Below are 19,318 nucleotides of genomic sequence, written 5' to 3' on the forward strand. Positions count from 1 at the left end.
ATTAAGGATAGGAAGCATATTAATTAAACATCCTTTTGCACTAGTTACGGAGTCTCATCTCAGTCTCATCAAAATCGATTAAGTAATTTTGTTTGACGTTTACACAAAAAGACAACAGTTTTTTAACAGTATAGAGGGGTTGATAAGGGATTATGATGTTATAATTCCATGTACTTGTGGATAATATGGAATCATGTTATACACGGAATTATAAATGTTGATAAGATTTACATTTTAACCGAATAATGAAATAATTCGAATTAATAGTGCGATAAAAATATATAATCGAATCTTCCGATAGGTACTTGCATGATCCGGTGGCATGACAGACATGGAGAAGGAAGAATGCCATAAATTAGATATTGTAAAGTATTATAATCATCACATTTATTACCAACATATACCTATTTATTGGAATAGTCTAAAACACAAAGTTTGGTATTCGTGTCATTACTTAAAATATTATTTAAAGCTAGTGTTATTTTTTTTATTTTTGTGTTTTTGATTTTACTTTTTATTTGCTATTTTATCATTTTAGGCAAAAATAATCTTAACTTTGAAAATTTTAAACCTATACATAAATTTGTAAAGGTCGCTCGTAATTTTATATACTTTTAAAGTAATGTTAAAATGTCATTGAACGATCTTTAAAGATACGTTTTTATCAATACAATTGGTATATTCAAATACCTATATAAAATACAACCACAATACAAATGTTAAATCACTTAATGGAGAAAATAATACACCAAGAGCCACAACAAACTCAATAACATTTCAAAGTAAATACAATTTAAAACTGACTTAACCAAGAATTTCCAATCTTTGCGAACTCAAAGAGCGTAAAACAACGTTGAAAAATTATAAACAGATAAAGAAACGGCAAGGCGCACGGCACGGTGCGCTGAATAATGCAATCATTGAAGCTTGAAATATTCCCGCGGGACTGTCAGGCGTCGAGAAACGACACAGAATTAGAGGCGTCAGGCACTCCGCGTTAAGACAATGCATAAAGATCTTAAGAAAATAAATTAGAGGACTACCAGCGTTGATATCTGTATTGTTTTGGACCCAAAAAAAGTTTGGTTTTTGTGTCTCTATTTAAAATATGTTAGTATTTTACGAGGCCCTTCAAAATTGATTATTTTTCACGTTATTGTATCATTTCTAGATGAAAAGAAATCCCTGTCCCAAAAACTTTAAACCAATATTTTATTTCTAATGATCGCTCATCATTTCTTGAACTTCTAAGGTATTGTAGATATCTAAAATGTTTTGAGCGATATGTAAAGATAAATATTAATCAATATGAGAAAATACATACAGTATAATTATACATAACGTAAGCCACTACAAATAATAAATGACATTTCAAAGTAAATACAATTCAATTTCATTTCAAAGTGACTTGAAAAATTTTCAATCTTTCTGAACTCAAAGAGCGTAAAGCAACTTTGAAAAATTATAAACAGATAAAGAAACAGCCAGGCGCACGATGCGCTGAATAATGCAATCATTGGAGCTTGAAATATTCCCTGGGGCTGTCAGGCGTCGAGAAACGACACAGAATTAGAGGCGTCAGGCACTCCTCGTTAAGACAATTTGGGTCCCTGGCGATCTTAACATAATAAATTAATGGGACGGATCAATAAAATCATAAAGTATCGAAATATACTTAGTGTAGCTACTGAACGTTATCGATTGTACTTTTAACAATTTAAGTTATATGGTTATATTAATAATAAAAATATAAACATAGATACCAATAAATTATACAATACAAACATCAAACTCTTTCTACGCTCATAGTGTGAGCTGTTCCGTGTGTAATCAATAGGGTTTTTTTTAAATATAAGAGCAAAGAGCATGCAGTCCACCTGATGGTAAGTGGCTACTGTCCCAGATATTCCTACCTGAGGTCGGCCAAAGATGCACCGCTACCCCTGAGGGTTAAGCTGGGAAGCCTCGGAAAATTTTGTCTCCCTTAACACACCCTTCACACCTGAACACAGCAGCGCTTACCACTGTTTTTATGAGGCAGAAATAGGTGTGGCGGTGGTGCCGCCGGAGTCGAACCACAAAGGGTTCTACAACCTTTAAAAGGTACATACAAAGACTTCAAATCCAGACCTAAAACGGGGATCGAATTTATCATTGAGGTTGCATGTTTGATCAATAGCATATGAAATTCAATTACCAAAATATGGAAACAGATAAACCAGTTATATAGTATAAGAAAATCTCCTGATAATACAAGTCCGTCTGAGTAAAAAACCTTTTGTTTATGGGCCATGAAAAGGATTTTGATAAAGAAAAGTTATCGTGGTCATGTCAGTGGTGTTACTGAGATATGGGTAGGTACATACCCTTATAATTTTAGAGCGTCTATCAGCTGCTAATATAGGCGTCTTCGCATTGCAAGGAATAAATAAGGGATCTTTCAAAAAAGCCGTTGTGTATCTCGTGAATCGGAGGTCCTAGTATTCTCAATTCAGTTTTTCATTCTGTAAGTACTTATGTACGTACATACTTACACATAATAAGCAACACTGCACCGTATTTAAGTTATATGGGTTTACGCGCGGCCACAGCGTAACAAACACCAACCAACTCTGAAGGCACCCAAAGGGTTATAACAAGAGAGTCACACACGGAGCAGGCTGAGTAAAGTTCAGCCAATCAGCCGTTTTACTGGTACGAAGTTACGGATAAAATACAGCAAATGTAAATCGTTACTCATAACAACGACATACAGCGATGACAAATTGCTTCTTATATATAAGCGACATTCCACTGAAGCGGCACCAACTCAACCATTTTTGCCAAAAATACGTAGCATAGATTTTGCACAAACGCGTCCGACAGCATAATTTATAAAAATAAGTAGATAAATAGTTAAACTATTTGACACAAATACATGCAAAGTAATAGGAATGAAGCTTGAAATATGTTCATAAAATTATAATTATGCACATTTTATTTTAATGTAATTAGCACACTAACAAAAATGGTTGCAATAACTCGTTTTATAATTTACTCGTTTTATTCGCAAAACATCCTAAATATGTCTAGAATTGAAATACTGAGACGACCAAGCGAACGAAAATATTCGAAATGATATGAATGAACTTCTTAAAATTTAAAACAACTTGCCCTTCACATATTCTAGGAAGAAGTGTCATGGACGTCTGACCGTAATTAGAGGACAGGCTAAGGAAATTACACATTGGCAATTGTTTTATTGCCGGCGCCACGCAAGGGCAATTAATTATGTGAGAGCGGGCAGATCGAGTGTTTCCACCAGCCCAACGCCTCGTCGCCACGTCTATAATCTTTTGTAGTCACCTTTCGATGCAGTGTATATTTTACTAGCTGACCCGGCAAGCTTTGTACCGCCTCAAAATCTATATACCAAATATATTTCATATAAAATATATCCTATGTTACTCGTAGATAATGTAGCTTTCGAATGGTGAAAGATTTTTTAAAAACGGTCCAGTAGTTTTTGAGCGTATTCATTACAACCAAACAAACAAAATTTTCCTCTTTATAATATTAGTGTAGAAAAACAGTGCAAAAGCAATCATGAGCAGTAGTTTCAAATTCGACCCCTCAATCTCGGTCCGCCGGGTCCCAATAATATAATTATGCATATTAGACATTAATTAACACTTGATTTAACGATAAAGATGTATCGTGATGAAATTTACACGCCTGATTCTTTACATAAATCACAAAAACATGTGAAGTCTCCCAATTCGCACTTAGCCAGCTACATGGACTATGACCCCTCTCACTCTGAAAAGCGACAAGATGACGAAGCAAAGACGTGTAATATTTTCAAAATTACAAAACACCAACTAGATACTCGTATTATGACCGCCATTATTTTTTTTATAAATAAATCTACCTGGCGTATTAATAAATTAATGACGTATAAGATTATCCAAATATCGTAAATAATAATCACTTTTATTTTTGTAACATTCATACAACATGCATTGAAGATTAAAATAAAATAATTCCGATAAGTTGAGTCAAGCTTAAGCTTTAAGATTATCTATCTTCACAGTCAGCAATTCAACATTTATTTGTAAATAATTCGCCAATAAATGGATATTGTTGGATGTTCTATTTTTATTTAGACATGTCACAAAAAATTGAAACAATCTTAAAATCATCGAAATATGGACGGTATAAAACAGCATTGGACGGTTATAAAACAAGGGTTGTGAAAGATCTTCCTTACATTTTTTACGGTTCCACACGAAAAAATAAAAATGGAACCCTTGTAGAATGAGACGTGTTATTGTCACAACTCAGTCAATCTGAAACTACTAGAACAAATGAGTTGAAATTTGATACTTAATATGCTTTTTGTAAATATAATTTCAATTTGAATCATATTTAATACATCTTTTGGGTGCGCAGATAATAATTAACCCATGGAATTCCTTTCCACGCTAGTTTAATTTGCATTTGTCCGATTTTTATTCACTAAAATTCACTAAAATCGACTGCCGAAACTTACCTCCCCTGATAACGCGATAAAAATGACCCGTAGAGCCGTTGCCAGTATAAAATATAAATATTTTAATTCATCTATTTATCCGTCTATTAATTAAAACATAACAGCAAGGAAACCTGTGTGACATAAAAATGGGGTTACTTGAGGAATCAAACTTTAACCAAAGAAATCCACCACCTCAATTATTTTATAGCATTTCATACGTGCCTTTTCAGCTTACTTCTGTAGGTCGTTACGTATGTATACGATAACTTTTAAGTGATCTTTTCATTAAAAAGTGAGAATTAAACCGTCATACCGCCCAGACTCCAGTTAAATTCACTTATGAGTTCCCCACATCGGTCCAAGCAATTTCGACTCTAGCCCGATTACTTCAAAGCGTAGCATCGTAACATACTTGTATACATAATGTCCGTCGTGTAAATGTTCTTTAATTAAAATGTAAAACGATAAGGTTCAAATACGGTACCCTTACCATGAGTGTTTACGTTTTGACAAATATGACTGTTTTGGTATTTGTTTACGTATTTGCCCATACAAATTCCAATCAGCGCCCCTAGCGGATTGTATCAGAACTATAGTGTCAGTAACGTAACTTAAATGTCTAAATTAACAAAATGGCGCTTTATGTTTTGTCTCTCTTTTTTGCGAACATGTGAGGGAGACAAAAAGTTCATCGTCACTTGAGCACTTACTTATTGGTACGTTTACTCAGTCTACTAAAGCAAACGGAACAGAATAATGGATTGAGTAAACGTAACGTAAAATTGTGGGATGTTTTGAAAACATATGGTAAGGGTACAGGTAACGTAAAAAGTCTGAAGAGTAACTGAGTAAAATTGTACCCAGCTTACGAATGCTGTTTATATGGAAATGTTATACTTAATGTTAAAACCTTATTAAAAATTGTTTCATATCAAATTTAACGAATTCTTCGTTTCGTAATTTTGTTTTTTTAATTACAACAAAAATGCTACGAATTAGTGAATAAGGTTACAGATTTTTGTATATTCACGTAAATACATCATTAAAGAGTTTGAGCGAAAAAATATCTTTTTTTAAATTTGGATCATCCTACATAATATCTCAATAAAAAAAGGTCTCTAATGCATATAAAGTTTACCAATTCGCACTTGGTCAGCGCGGTGAACTATGGCCTAATTCTTTTCACACTGAGAGAAGACCCGTGCCCAGCAGTGAGACAATAATGGTCAATACTGATGACAAGGACTAAAACGATAATGATACGATATAAAAGGTAAAAGTAAATTCAAATAATAAAAGTTCTTTTTCCGGCACGGCGGAATTATTATAGTTCTCCTTACACTAATTAAAGCATATTACGTTGGTTAAAAAGGAATACCGCGATAATAAGGTATAAAGATAGGAATAAAGACTTGTTGCGTTATAAATTAAAATACTATATTATAATATGACTATCAAGTTAAAGTAAATGGCTCAGGAAAGGGGCAGGACGGATACGGCGGCTTGCGGCCAGTGAATTAATAGAATTAAATCTACCTAAGCCACACGATACGAAGGTAATAAGTAGATTAGCAGCATTAGTTTACCAAAATAAATTTAAAATAGCATCCATAAAACTATTTATAGAACGCGAGCGAATCGAGAAAAAGTGGGGTCAAGAAAAATAAAGACGGACATTTTACAGCGGTAAACGTAAACTCATTTTAGCATAACGTTTACATAATAATATCATGTAAGCGTAAATTAGGTAGCAATTTTAAAAATATTTTATAAGATAAACTATGCATATATTAACAGTACCTAGAAGGGATCATTTTATGAACCTATTTGAACTCCAATCCTCAAACTTCACAGACTTGTGACTTAGCAATATTCTCCTGTGTAAGGCCTTTAAAGGCCCGATGCATAAAGCTCATACGCCAATAACGTAATTATGACGTGGACTTGTTAAGCAAACCTTAATGTCGATTATTAGCAAAAAAAACAACAATAACACTTCGGTTAAAACATGGAACATGAGCAAAAATAATCTCAAACCAGGGCTCAGCTTACGTAATGAAATTTTAAAATGGTTAACCCATTAATAGTTAACTACGTTATCTACGTTTCTTGGCCTATCAAGGAAAACTAAATGGTCGAGAGGCGAGGGACGTTATGACGGCTTGCGGCGAATAATTGATAAAGTTAACTCGGCCTGGCCACGAAGATAGGTCAGCGTAGACCAGCCGAGCTATTTTATGTAACGACTAGCTTTCCTCTTATGAGTTCACTTGCCTGTAAAAGACCACTCTAAAATATTGAAGCATTATTCATTATAATAATTCAAAATTTGAAATTCACGTATTCAAATTAAAAAAAGTTGACAAAAATACTCTCTTTTTACTCGACTGCGGTAATTATTTTCGTTAAGTGTACATAATATGGTCTTTATTCTTTGGCACACATTAGAGCTCAAATAATTTAAGGGATTTTAACATATGACATATCATTGTATTGCTCTTAAGAGTGGGAGTGACTTAGACTATAATAATTATTCTGAAGTAGTTGGGTTTATAAAATTATTTTTCAACAACCATTTTTACATATTGGAATATTCATGTCCAATTTCTAAAAGTAAGAATTAGTAACCTTAAAGTATTCAATAGTAATTTCTTGTTTCGCTTGAAAGAAATCTAATTTCCGAATTCGATGTTTACCACCTTAGTAGTATTGGCTCTTTTGATATTGACTCCACGATAAGCTCTCTTCATGATATTACTGAAAACGTATAAATTCCATTTGAAAAGCTTCTAAGCGACAAACTGAAAATAAGACCCTAAGGGTAATAAGATGAATTAGCTTTTGTGCCTCAAAATTTTTGTAAAGCAAGAAGTCGGTTGTTGCCTTTTTAATTGATTTATTAGGTGTTAAATTTGGTATACCTTAAATTAGATGTTCCCTTTTTATAAAATATTATTTTATTATAATAATTTAACTGGATACGAAAATTCTGGATAACTGGATAGGCTCTGAATATAGAAACGAGTCGCGTCGAATAGCAAATTGTAGATATTAGCGGGAAGAAGACATCGCTGGACCCCTCCCGGCACCCGTCCGCTGCCCGTACTCGCCCATGGGTACTTAGTTGCATTAGTATGCCCATACGTTCCTACGGAATATATGCTTGTAGTTGTGCGCAACAACTTCAGAGTGGACTAGCCGTTTGGCGCAGCCTATACCATCACAAAGATTACATGCCCTTTTGCTACTTCAAATTTTATAAAATAAAATTAAAATTATGGTCATCCGTCAAGACCCGCCTCATACACTGCCCTGACACACACAGAAATCCCAGAACTATGAACGACACCCTCTATTGAGCAACTAAATCTAGTAAAACTAAATGACGAACTAACTGGTGGATTCAATGACAGCTTGTGGCGATACATACTCATACACTCCCCTGACACACACAGACATCCAGAGCTATGAACGATACCCTCTATTGAGCAACTAGATCTAGTATAACTAAATGACGGAATTACTGGTGGATTTAATGACAGCTTGTGGCGATTAAGTAAGTTAGTCGCACGAAAATAGGTCACCGCAGTCTAGACTACCATTTAATAGAGGGATAGATTATATCCACAAGTCTGCTCGAGAAGTATGTAGAGAAGGGACTATTGAGATATAAAATTTGTATGTACAATAAATAAATAAACCTTTCTTTTATAATATCGACACAGAACTAGTATTCAAGATTTTTCATTTATTAAAAAGAGTTGAAGGATACTTCAAAAACATGTCTTATTAAAACCGCAATGAGTTTACGGTAATACCCAACCATAATATACGAAGTTTTTGATGTGAAACATCTATAGCCGCACGTAAAACCGATTTCTGGCGTGGCGACGCATACCGTGCTATACGATGGTATATATGTTATAGGCAAACTCCGAAGCTCCGGCGCTCCTAGGTTGGACTGGTCAATCCTCAGGTCAGACTGAATGACTTAGTCAAAGCCCAAACAAATGTAAATTTTCGGCCTTTGACTAAACAATTTTCGTCAAACCTGGGAGAGACTAATTTGGTCAGGCAAACGTCAAAACACAATTTTATTAAATCGGGGTTTGACGAGTCAAACTCCGATATAGGTATGAAGTGTCTTATCTTCGTATATTTGGAAGCATTTTATCATTTAAGCAGCTTTCAAGTCTTAAGAACCGCTTAACTCTGCCAGTTCTGACACCTGATTGGTCAGCTTACGTGATTTTCACTTTTATATTTGAGATGCTTTGAGAGAATGCCGTGTGGCATTAGGCCCACCTTTTGTACGATGTGCAATAAAGTATAAAATAAATAAATAAATGCTTTGGAATATACGGAGGTTAGTTTGTAAGATTAGGTATAAAAAATAACATTTTTAAAATTTTGATGTTTATTGTTTTAATAATTTAAAAAAACCTAACCTAACCTAACCTAACCTAACCTCACTCATCTTCAATTTTACACAATTACACGCCCGCACGCTCAATGAACGAACATGAAATGACAAAACAATCGGTCGGAACACCGCGAGAGACATTATGAACCTGTTTAAACATGTTCAGATCAACGTTTGACCGAGTTTTGCAGTCGCTTCTAGGATTGACTAGGCCAAAACCGAAACAGAATAATTTACTTTCGACGTTTGACTGAAAAGTTAGGAGCTCCTGGGTTTGACTAAAAATACTTCAGGCAAAGGGCGAAATTGAAATGTATTTCGGGGATTGCCTGATGGCTTTGGCCAAACCTAGGATAAACAGGTCCTTCCGCGAAGAGACTGTGTATCGGACTTTGACTATAACATATATATACAGTCTATATGCAGTAATGTGTACAGTGTGGCGTTATCATAGTCATCGTTATCTGGAAAAAAATCGTAATATTTTATTTTATCATTATGACATATTTAGTCCCTATCACAATATGTTCTTTTCTGCATATTACTTTTACAAAATAATGTCGATGTTTCACATCTGCCAGGCGTCCCGTGACGGCTCACATTTTTTTCAGTTTTCTAACGGTAAAACTATATCAAAATCCTTGTCTGTATTTATATTTTTTGTTTTATATTCTATTTTTCTTTATCGCTTTGTTATATCAGTCATTCACGCCCACAAGACTATGCCTAATATCAAGTTCATATAACGCCTACTAATCGCTCAAATCAAATATTTTAAATCAAAATAAGACAAACACTTTATTCTTATTTTACTTTGTGAAAACTATCATGACTCTACATTCACGTTTAGATGTGATCACTCAGTCAGTATTCCCGAAAATTCTAAAGACTGATCTCGTGTATAAGGCAAACGAAATTCATAAATCCGATCCCAGAAGTTCCGTCGTACAGTGCGGATTTCAATTAGTAGAAGTACCGTCGTTATAGCATCTTGCAATCAAGGAGCGTTGCGGCGGCTGTCGTGTATATACGAGTAGATCAATATGTATAGTGCTACGGAAATGTTATGACGGCTCGCGATGCCAGTTATCATGCCATTAATTCAAACTTGCCGTTAGTTAGGCAGTTTGATATTAGCAGTACCCTAGGTACTACAAATCCGGATATGGATTCGAATTATTATGTTTTAAGAAATATTAAGAATATCATAGACAATGACAATGTTTTTTTTTTTTAATTTGTACCTTAAGGATGCTTAATCTGCAGAATTACTTATAACTTTTCTTTGGTGTCAAAAAAGGAAACCTGAATATGTATACACCTTCATAATAAATAGGCTTAAGTAAAGACAAAAATAAAACATACGGAAGAAATACTAAACTCTATAGGTCCCCTTTTCGTCATTAATACTTTTCTTGCCCAAAGACCAAACCAAAGACTTTTACCAACTTCGACAAAAAGAAGGTACAATATCGGCTGAATGCAGTTTTTAGTAATATTTCTCGTATATCATTATTTAACCGTGACAAATCGACACATTATAGAGCCGGGAAAACATCGCTTTTTCTTGTAAAACATGGCAATGGAACGTAATATATCACTTCAAAAGTTATATTCAATAGTACAAAATAATCTCCAAATATTAATATCGAATTGAAACTCTACAAAGTAAGATCACCCTCAAATTGATCAACGATATTTCAACGTTAATTAAGATATCAAATTTTGCTGTATCCGGGCTTCTGTGGAATCAAATATTTGCAAAAGTTGTCGGATTGATTTCGATTCAGAGTACATAGAACCAGAGCTGAACTATCTAACCACCACTATTTGCGGCGGTTCGCTTCACGAATTCAAAGGGATTCAAGATTCACATGTTTGCCCATGTTAGCGTGAAATTAACGTATTTGCAACTTCCACGTAGTGATTTGAAAGTCATATTAAAACGTCAGAAATATATTTTGAAGGTAGAACTCTAAAAAAGCATTGATAGGTTAGTGGCTTAAAATACTTAAATCATGGGGCTCCGAGGTTCAAGCGCAGATCTTAGATTTTTCGAAGTCATGTGCATATTAAATATTAACTACTACTTTCTTAATAACTACGTTCTCCAAAAGAGTGTGAAATCTGCTGTTGACCAGCATGGTGGACTGTAACCTCTTGTAAACCCCTCTCCTCTTCGCTTTAAGAGAACAACCATGCCCAGCAGTAGGACTATATTAGTTTGTCCCTGTAGTAACGGGATCAAAATAGGGTTACGGTATCCCCTGCCTGTCGTAGGCGACTAAAAGGGGGCTTCCGGGGTTGCGGGAGGCAGGAGTGGGAGCTCGAACCGTCCAGCAAGCGACCCCGGGAAGGACGGCGGTATGTGTGGTCGCATACCGTCGTAAACACTAGACGGTGTGGAGAGCGCCTGGGCTCACCTGGGCGGAGCCTGATGGGGCAACACGTTCAGAGGACTCCGGTTGCGTTCCGTTGGAGATCCCGGAGTCCTCTTCGCAGCGGTGAGGATGACCACCGGGGGGGTTTTAGTGCGGTAAAAATCCCACATAACCCCGTGTCGCTCCCACGACACTGGGTACCATTTGAGGGTTTCCCCCTCGTCAAAAAAGAAAAAGAAATATTAGTTGAAAATGACAATTCCAAACCTTTTTTTATTGTCTGGCCTACTTAGTCTGCGCTATATTTGACCTATGAATGACCAATAGCCGTAAGAAAGTAATCGTACTGAAGCCGAGACGGATACTAGATAACGCTGGGTAATATACGGATTAAGATTAGATCTTAAACGTCTTGTTTAATTTTTTTGTCAAGAATGGAGAAGTTGATAAGCTCTATATTTATTAATAACATAATAGTCAGTAAAACCAGAATGATTCGGCTTTTTATTTCAATAGGTGATTTAAGTCTTATCGTGCGGTGAAACAAATGAACGTAAGATGATATAATAATGTGTTAATAATTACAATGATAATGACTGATAGCTCTATAAGTTATACTAATGTTGGCTTCCGACGGTCAGCGATATTATAGTCGGATGTGGATTAGCTGCACCGACGAACCGTGGGAAGAGAGTGTGTAGTAGCGCAGACATATCCGTAGCGAATAGTCAGATTAGCCCGCAAGTAATGCGTTTCAAAAATGTGGTAAGGACTCACACTTTGTCTCTCAATTTTAGTTTGCATTTTTGGATGGCAAAATGACATGATATTTCAAGACTGACCTTAAACTATTCACACTAGTTCAATAGCTAAAGCGAAAAATGTCGAAAAATAGATGTTTCTTTTATGGCAATTATTTATTTTCATTTATTTTTGTTGTTATAACAGCCACCCTTGTACATACTCAACAGAGTAACTAAACTATCATATCATATCATATACACTTGAAAATAATAATTTTCAAGTGCATATCTATTATAGTTTCGGAGATATAGCCCTGTGACAAACGGACAGACAGCGGAGGCTTCGTAACAGGGTTCATTAAAAATAAAATATTAAGAAGTAAAGTGCAAACTACGACTAAATCTTATAATCGTATTTCTTCCTCACATATCGGAAGCATACAGAATTATATACGAATCTACATACATAGAAGTGGTGATAAACCACACATTTCCGCAACACGCCACAAATGCCGGATTGGATGTCGCGTGGAACGTAATTCTATCAATCGCTCCGACGAACGCGTCCCGATGTTCCCGCTGCAAACAACTCGTCTTCGACAAGAGAAATCTATTAGGAATACGAATACGAGTATGACTTAAAATTTTAATCAAATTATATTAAATATTTATAGGTATTTCGATGTTTGATGTTAAAATGCAGTGAAAGCCCGGTGGTTAGATACTCGGTCTCCCAATTGAAAGATCCGAGATTGGACTTCCAGGCACATACGTAATTTTTCGAATTAAGTTTAGGAAAACATCGTGAGAAGCAGTATGACTGACACTTAAAAAATGTTCTCAAGGATGTACGAAGTCCACCAATTCGCATTTGGTCAGCGCAATGTACTATGACCTAAAACCTTCTTACTCCGAGACGACACGTACCCAGCAGTGGGACAGGCTTAACGACAAGTTAAAAACCTTTGTTTTATTTTTTCACATAAAGTTAAAACCTATTTATATTCATCTTAATTTAGAAAATGTCATCGTAAAGCAAATATAAAGAACCTTCAAATGAATATAAACACATTTAGACCATGACCTGTTTACATAAAAGAAATGTGGCAAAAAGCCTCACAAAAGCCCGACAGGCCGGGGACAGTATTTTAAGCTGGATTTTACGCTATAAAACCGCATATCTGGTCACGCTACGTGTATCGTAAACTATGTGCCCTGTTGGTCAAGTTTTATTTTTAACTCTAAAATATTTTCGGGCACTGCAACACATCTCTAAGTTTCGTTATACATTATTCTCCCGCTGTGTATAAGCACTGATAGTATAGTGGTTAAAACTCGCTCTCCGACTCGGGCCGTCCGAGTTTCGAATCCAAACTCTTAATTTTTTTAACTATATGTGTATTAAAAGTAATTATCACTGCAATAACAATAGGAAAACATCGTGATGAAACCTACATGTTTGAGAAATCCTTACAAAAAGTACTTAAAGGTTTGAGAAGTCTATCTTGGTCAGCGCTTTAGACTCATAATTTAAACCTCTCTCATTTTGAAAGGAGACTCGTTGCTAGCCGTAGTATAATATTGGGTTAATGACGTGACCAGCCTCCTTCAAATGTACGAGGACGTTTCATACAATGTCTTGTGAGAAAGAGCAAATTGTTTGAACAGTAGCAAAGAAAACATTTGGCAGCAAACGAACGCATATTTGGTTGAGCATTTTTGATCCAGAAAATCGCCTTTTTATAACGGCGATAACCATATTTATCTGCAAGCTACATACGGTAGTCTTTCTCGTGCTCAGATATTTGTTCTCAGTATTTAAATGTTTAAGTTGGGTTTATATGAGGCATAAAATTGTTATCTTCATGCAACCGGGCTTGTCCTTGGATCTCAAGTCAAATAGAGAGCTAATAATGGTACTAATTATTATACGGGTACAATAATGCGTTGTTTAATAACCAACAATGCGAGCGTGATTGTAGTTGTATACATAAATATGTTACGTTGGTGATATCTCTCGCTATCAATAACATCAGTTTAATGACTCCGCAAGGAAACATTTGCTGTTGCACTTCGTCGGTACATGATATTCATGATTTGGTAATTATTACAGGACACTAAGTGGCAAATTATATGTAGCATAGGAGCTTATATTATCAGACATCTCGTAGTATACCTATTTGAACTTATACATCGCAAAAGTATTAACTATTTCGTTTACATAAGTAGTGACGTCAGTCAGGTAGTCAGATTGCAAATCTATTAGGTACATAGGATTTTATTATTACAGTAGTTTCCGCCCACGACTACGTTCGCATGGACTTTGATCGTATACATACCTATACCTTAATATTCTTCCTCCCTCGGGAGGAAGAGATTGAATGTCGAAAGAGACAAAATATGCATTTTTTTTAAATTTAACAAGTAAGGGTGTTTAACTATATTAAAATATATTTTAAAACTTGACATTGATGGCTTGCCGTGAACTGCATGCGAATGTGTTAAAGATACATTTCCAAAGGTTACTAAAAGGAAGGAAATAGTTTAACAAATCTGTTTTCCTATAACACGCAATTTAATAATACTAATAGGCCTCTTAGTATCGTATACCTTTTTATTTCCTATCCTTATAAAAATAAAGAATTAGATAATTCGCTTACCATTTTATATAATCAGGTTTTTTAATTGAGATAAAATTTAAACAGCAAATTCTGTAGAAATAGCATATGTTTACGACTGTTCTCGGTTGGTGATGATCATAATTTTGTAAATAGTATGAAAGATGGAACCTGCATGGTTCAATTGCGAAGATGCTACAGCCAAACATGTATAGGTTGGCGGTACTACCAAACATACCAAACCTATATAAGTTTGACGATAGTAAGACTATAACTGTTTACGCTATTTATTATGTACGAGTAGCTTAAAATAGTTCTAGTCTTTCTTTGGAAGCGTGGGGATGGCTGCTGACTTACATACACACATATGGGACGATCATCGTAGTCCTCAGCGCTGGCATTGCATCTATGAACGACTTCATGGAGAACTCCTGCTCAATGTGATAGCAGATGTCCGTGGGTGGCGGACCATTTACCATCAGATGGACCATATGTTCGTTTACTTCAAACCTTATCAAAAAAAATCGTTTTTCCAAATTAATCGAAGATTCTATTTTATCAAACGCCCCGTGTCTCGGGACCCCTGGCGCTTAAGAAAATGGAAATATTTTGCCATCTAGAATATCCAGTAATATGTTAAAAATATATGGACTTTTATATTTTCAGGCTGTATTGGTGCGAGTCGCAACGGATTCGTTGTGGGCGGATGGGATCACAAGCCAAGATGTGTGGATCGCTAAGCAGCACTCCAATATAATCGTTATTGCTATATTATTAACAACGACGTTAGGATCCGTTCTCACCACCGTCCTAGGACCTATACTACTTTCCAACGAATCAAAGGTTGCTCCTCAAGGTTTGTACATCTTATTTATAGATACACGTGTAAATAAAATATATATTTCTGTCTTTAATTTAAACTATCTTTTTATCTTTTCTTTTTTATTATTTTTATCCCTATTTTTCATTGTGTCTTTTGAAGACTTATATATTTACTGGAATATTTATGCGGATAAGTTAGAAACGGTTAGAATATAAAACTAAGAATTGGCATTACTGTGCTGCTTCTAACATACGAGTACATAAGACTTGATAAACATTAAATAATCTTCGAAAATTAATTAGTAGATAAAATATTGAAACTTAAAAAAACACTATTATTTTTATATTCATTAAAATTCATCAAAAACCTTACCTTAAAACTAGTACCATATATAGTAACTTATATTTTAATTTTGCTATAAAACAAAACCTTCAATACATACTATATTTTTATAGACTCACTTGCCTCGTTTTACTTGAACCAAGGTATTAATTTTACCTCATTCGCATTGTGGATTTTCAGTATAAAATGCAATTATATTTATTCCAGAGTTCTACAGAAAACAGTCATTATCACCACCGCACCCAGCCGGCCTCATCAAAGAAAATAAAACTCGAAAAGTCTCTTTTCAATTTATAGATGCGTAATAAATTTAAAAAATACACGTTGTTTTATTTCCAATACTTTGATTTAATTAAAATGTGGATATGTATTTCAATGTATAAGATGCGTAAATAATGCACGCATTTTGTATACTTATCAGAAGTTATACTTCTTAAGCATAATTATATTTTAAGGCATTCAAACAAACATTGACTGAGAAAATAAGCAATAGACGAAAATAAATATGAAGGTGGTAGAACCCTTTGTGGTTCGTCTCCGGCGGCACCACCGCAACACTTATTTCTACCTAATTACAGCAGTATTAGGCGCTGCTGTGTTCCGGTTTGAAGCGTGTGGTAAGGGAGACAGACTTTTCCGAGGCGTTCCAGCTTAGTCCTCAGGGGTAGCGGCGCGTCTGTGGCCGACCTTAGGTAGGAATATCTATCCTATCTGGGGTTGATTACAGATGTCCATGGGCGGCAGTAGCCACTTATCATCAGGTGGACTGCATGCTCGTCTGCTACTCTTATATTATTTAAAAACAATATATACCACATATAAGTTATGTATAACTTTCGCGCGCCCAACTTCGATCCACGCTATAAATACCTGCGCTTTGATCTATTTTCCCAAACACGCCAACAGAAGTTTAACTTCTACAATGTCATAGGTCAGTGTTGCATATTTGATTAATTGAACAATGTTTAAAATGATGTATGATTGCCGTCAATGAAATATTTAAAACATGACAAGGTGATTGATTGGTTGACCATTCGAGTCTTATTGAAAGTTCACGTTGACGACCATATGGCGCAGCGGTCACCATACCTGTTTCGATCCCCGGCCAGACAGACATCTAAATGATGAATTTAGATTTTTGTTTCTGGTTCTGGGTGTTTGGGCATCTACGACACAGGTAATCTTAGTGTGGGGCTTTGAGTGTATAAGCGTTTAGTTTAGATTAGTTCAATACGAGTATATAAAATGTTTACAATATATAAATTGTTCAGATATTTGATTGAATTCATGGTTTAAAATTCTTACCAACATCGTTATTTGATTCCTACAAACCAGAAAAAAATCTTTATACTAACAGCAATACTGCAACTATTCAATCTTATAGAGCACGTCTATTTAAAGATGGTCTGTCGCCCACGTCACATACAAACTACACAAGGTGACTTTTTCAAGTGGGTGGTTTTTCAAATAGGTAAAAGCAGGCTTACAAAATGGGAAGCCGATGTAACTGCTCCTTAAATGATCATGTAGATATATTAGGAACCCAAAAAAGGCTTATATGAAAGCCCGTAAACCTCGTTCGCTGCTTTCATAACAAAATGATCAAATACCAGATAAATAATAAATTATTATTGAGCAATGATAACCTAGTAGTCAAATGCCGGCCTTTTACGGGGGCTTAGTCTAGAATAAGCACCTCGATTTTCGAAGTACAAATATATACGCATTAGGGTTTATTTGAATCATATCTGATACATTCACTTTACAAGAATTCACTTACAAGAATGAAGAAAAACATCGTAAGAAAACCTACATGCTCGAGAGCTCTCAGGAAACTTTTCAAGAGTTTCTGAAGTCTACCAATCGGTACCAGTCTGATCTCTACTTAGTTAAAGAGGAAACTCGTGCTAAGTAATGAGATATTAATAAATTAGCAGTTTAATAACACCGATATGAGAAAGGACCGTGAGAAAAGTAAACGCAATGTCCTTGTTCTCACGGCGTCGTCGACACAATGGAAAACTGTGTAGCGACTGGGTATCCATTGGCTGACAATAGGTGAATGCTGGCAAACATGTTTTTTTACATTCGTTGCATGTATTTAATTCAGAAGATCGTTTCTTCTAAATAGGTATTAAACAAGTAGGCTTTTGATAACATAGGATTAGCAGATGAGCATACGCTGCATTCCACTTGGTGAGCGGCTCCATCTGCCGATGAGTGGTAACTGCCGCCCGTAGACATTTGTTGTAGACTCCATATAGAATGGATTCCACCTGAAGCAGATCACAGATTCGTTACGACTTCCAATTAAAATACTCGCCTCATATGTAACCACCTTATGTACACCAAGTGCAGATTGGCAGAATCTCAGAAGGATACATGATTTTGATCAAACTTTTTTAAACATCATTTTGAGAAAAATTATAATCAGATAGTGATATCGATACTCCATATAGTGATATCGGATAATTTATGTTTGAAGAAGCAATAACTATGAATGTATAAAAAATTGAAGGTGTAAAAACATAAAGTGATTTTTTTTCCTCAAACAACTAGTAAACAATAGATGATTTAATATAGGCATCACTAAAATTATTAATATTACAACCAAACTATAAATACATAATTTTCCATCGTATGTTAAATATCACAATAAAGATTAGCATGGACTTTAGATTAGGCGACTATCACGATGACGATTTATAGTGGGCACGACACCTATATGCAGACTTAGATCCCCAATGCGACAGGTGTTAATAATTTATATAATATAAAGTGTTCACACACAAAAATTAAAAGTGATTTTTAGTTTTCTAGTACCTTTTTGAAAAATAAATATATATATTATTTCTTTAGTACATTTTGAATTGAAATTAATAATCCATATTAAAAGACATGTTCCTAAAATTTAATTGAATACAGTTACTAAATATTTACTAAAAATATAAGTGTATTTTTTTCAATACATTTATTGTAATTTGTTTAATAATAGAGATTTTCTTCGCGTACCCCGTATTTTAATATATTTGTTAAAATTATGCGTTTCTTAAATAGGAATTTTAGATAATACAATTTTAAAGTCGAATTATTCCAGACGTCTCAAATGAGTAATATACTCGTACATAAACAGACAAAAAAAACAAAAAGTATTTGTGTATTTTTCCTTATTAAGCCCATGGCATAGACTATACAGAGAATCTGAGTATGAATCTGTGAGTTGAGAAAGAGAAGTCGATTATGGTGCGCAGGACCCTTGATGATACCAAAGGATTACTAATAATACTTATCAAATAAGTATTAAAATAAACATAATTAAGTATTATTGCACCTATTAGGTTAGTAGCGCGTAACGAATATACCACTGACAACTCTTGAAGTAGCGATGGTAGGGACTATGTAACCTAGAAGAGGTTGAAATTAATTAAGAAAAGTATTAAGAATAATTTTAGTCTAGAAACTGTAGGATGCCTAA

General features: G+C 34.9%; 1 protein-coding gene across 2 annotated transcripts in view; it reads left to right on the plus strand.

Moving 5' to 3' along the window:
- LOC140747739 (sodium/hydrogen exchanger 9B2) overlaps positions 1-16,161 on the plus strand; it is a 38,412-nt gene extending 22,251 nt beyond the window's left edge. For both annotated transcript variants that reach the window (XM_073080329.1, XM_073080330.1), the window contains 2 exons: positions 15,345-15,534; positions 16,051-16,161. In XM_073080329.1, the coding sequence (XP_072936430.1) occupies positions 15,345-15,534; positions 16,051-16,148 (288 nt within the window). In that variant the 3' untranslated portion in view covers positions 16,149-16,161. The remainder of the gene's footprint in view (positions 1-15,344; positions 15,535-16,050) is intronic.
- Positions 16,162-19,318: the final 3,157 nt, after the last annotated feature.

Source organism: Epargyreus clarus, unplaced genomic scaffold, assembly GCF_041222505.1.
Source record: "Epargyreus clarus isolate Ecla_fem2 unplaced genomic scaffold, WU_Ecla_fem_2.2 ptg000015l, whole genome shotgun sequence".
Taxonomy (NCBI): domain Eukaryota; kingdom Metazoa; phylum Arthropoda; class Insecta; order Lepidoptera; family Hesperiidae; genus Epargyreus; species Epargyreus clarus.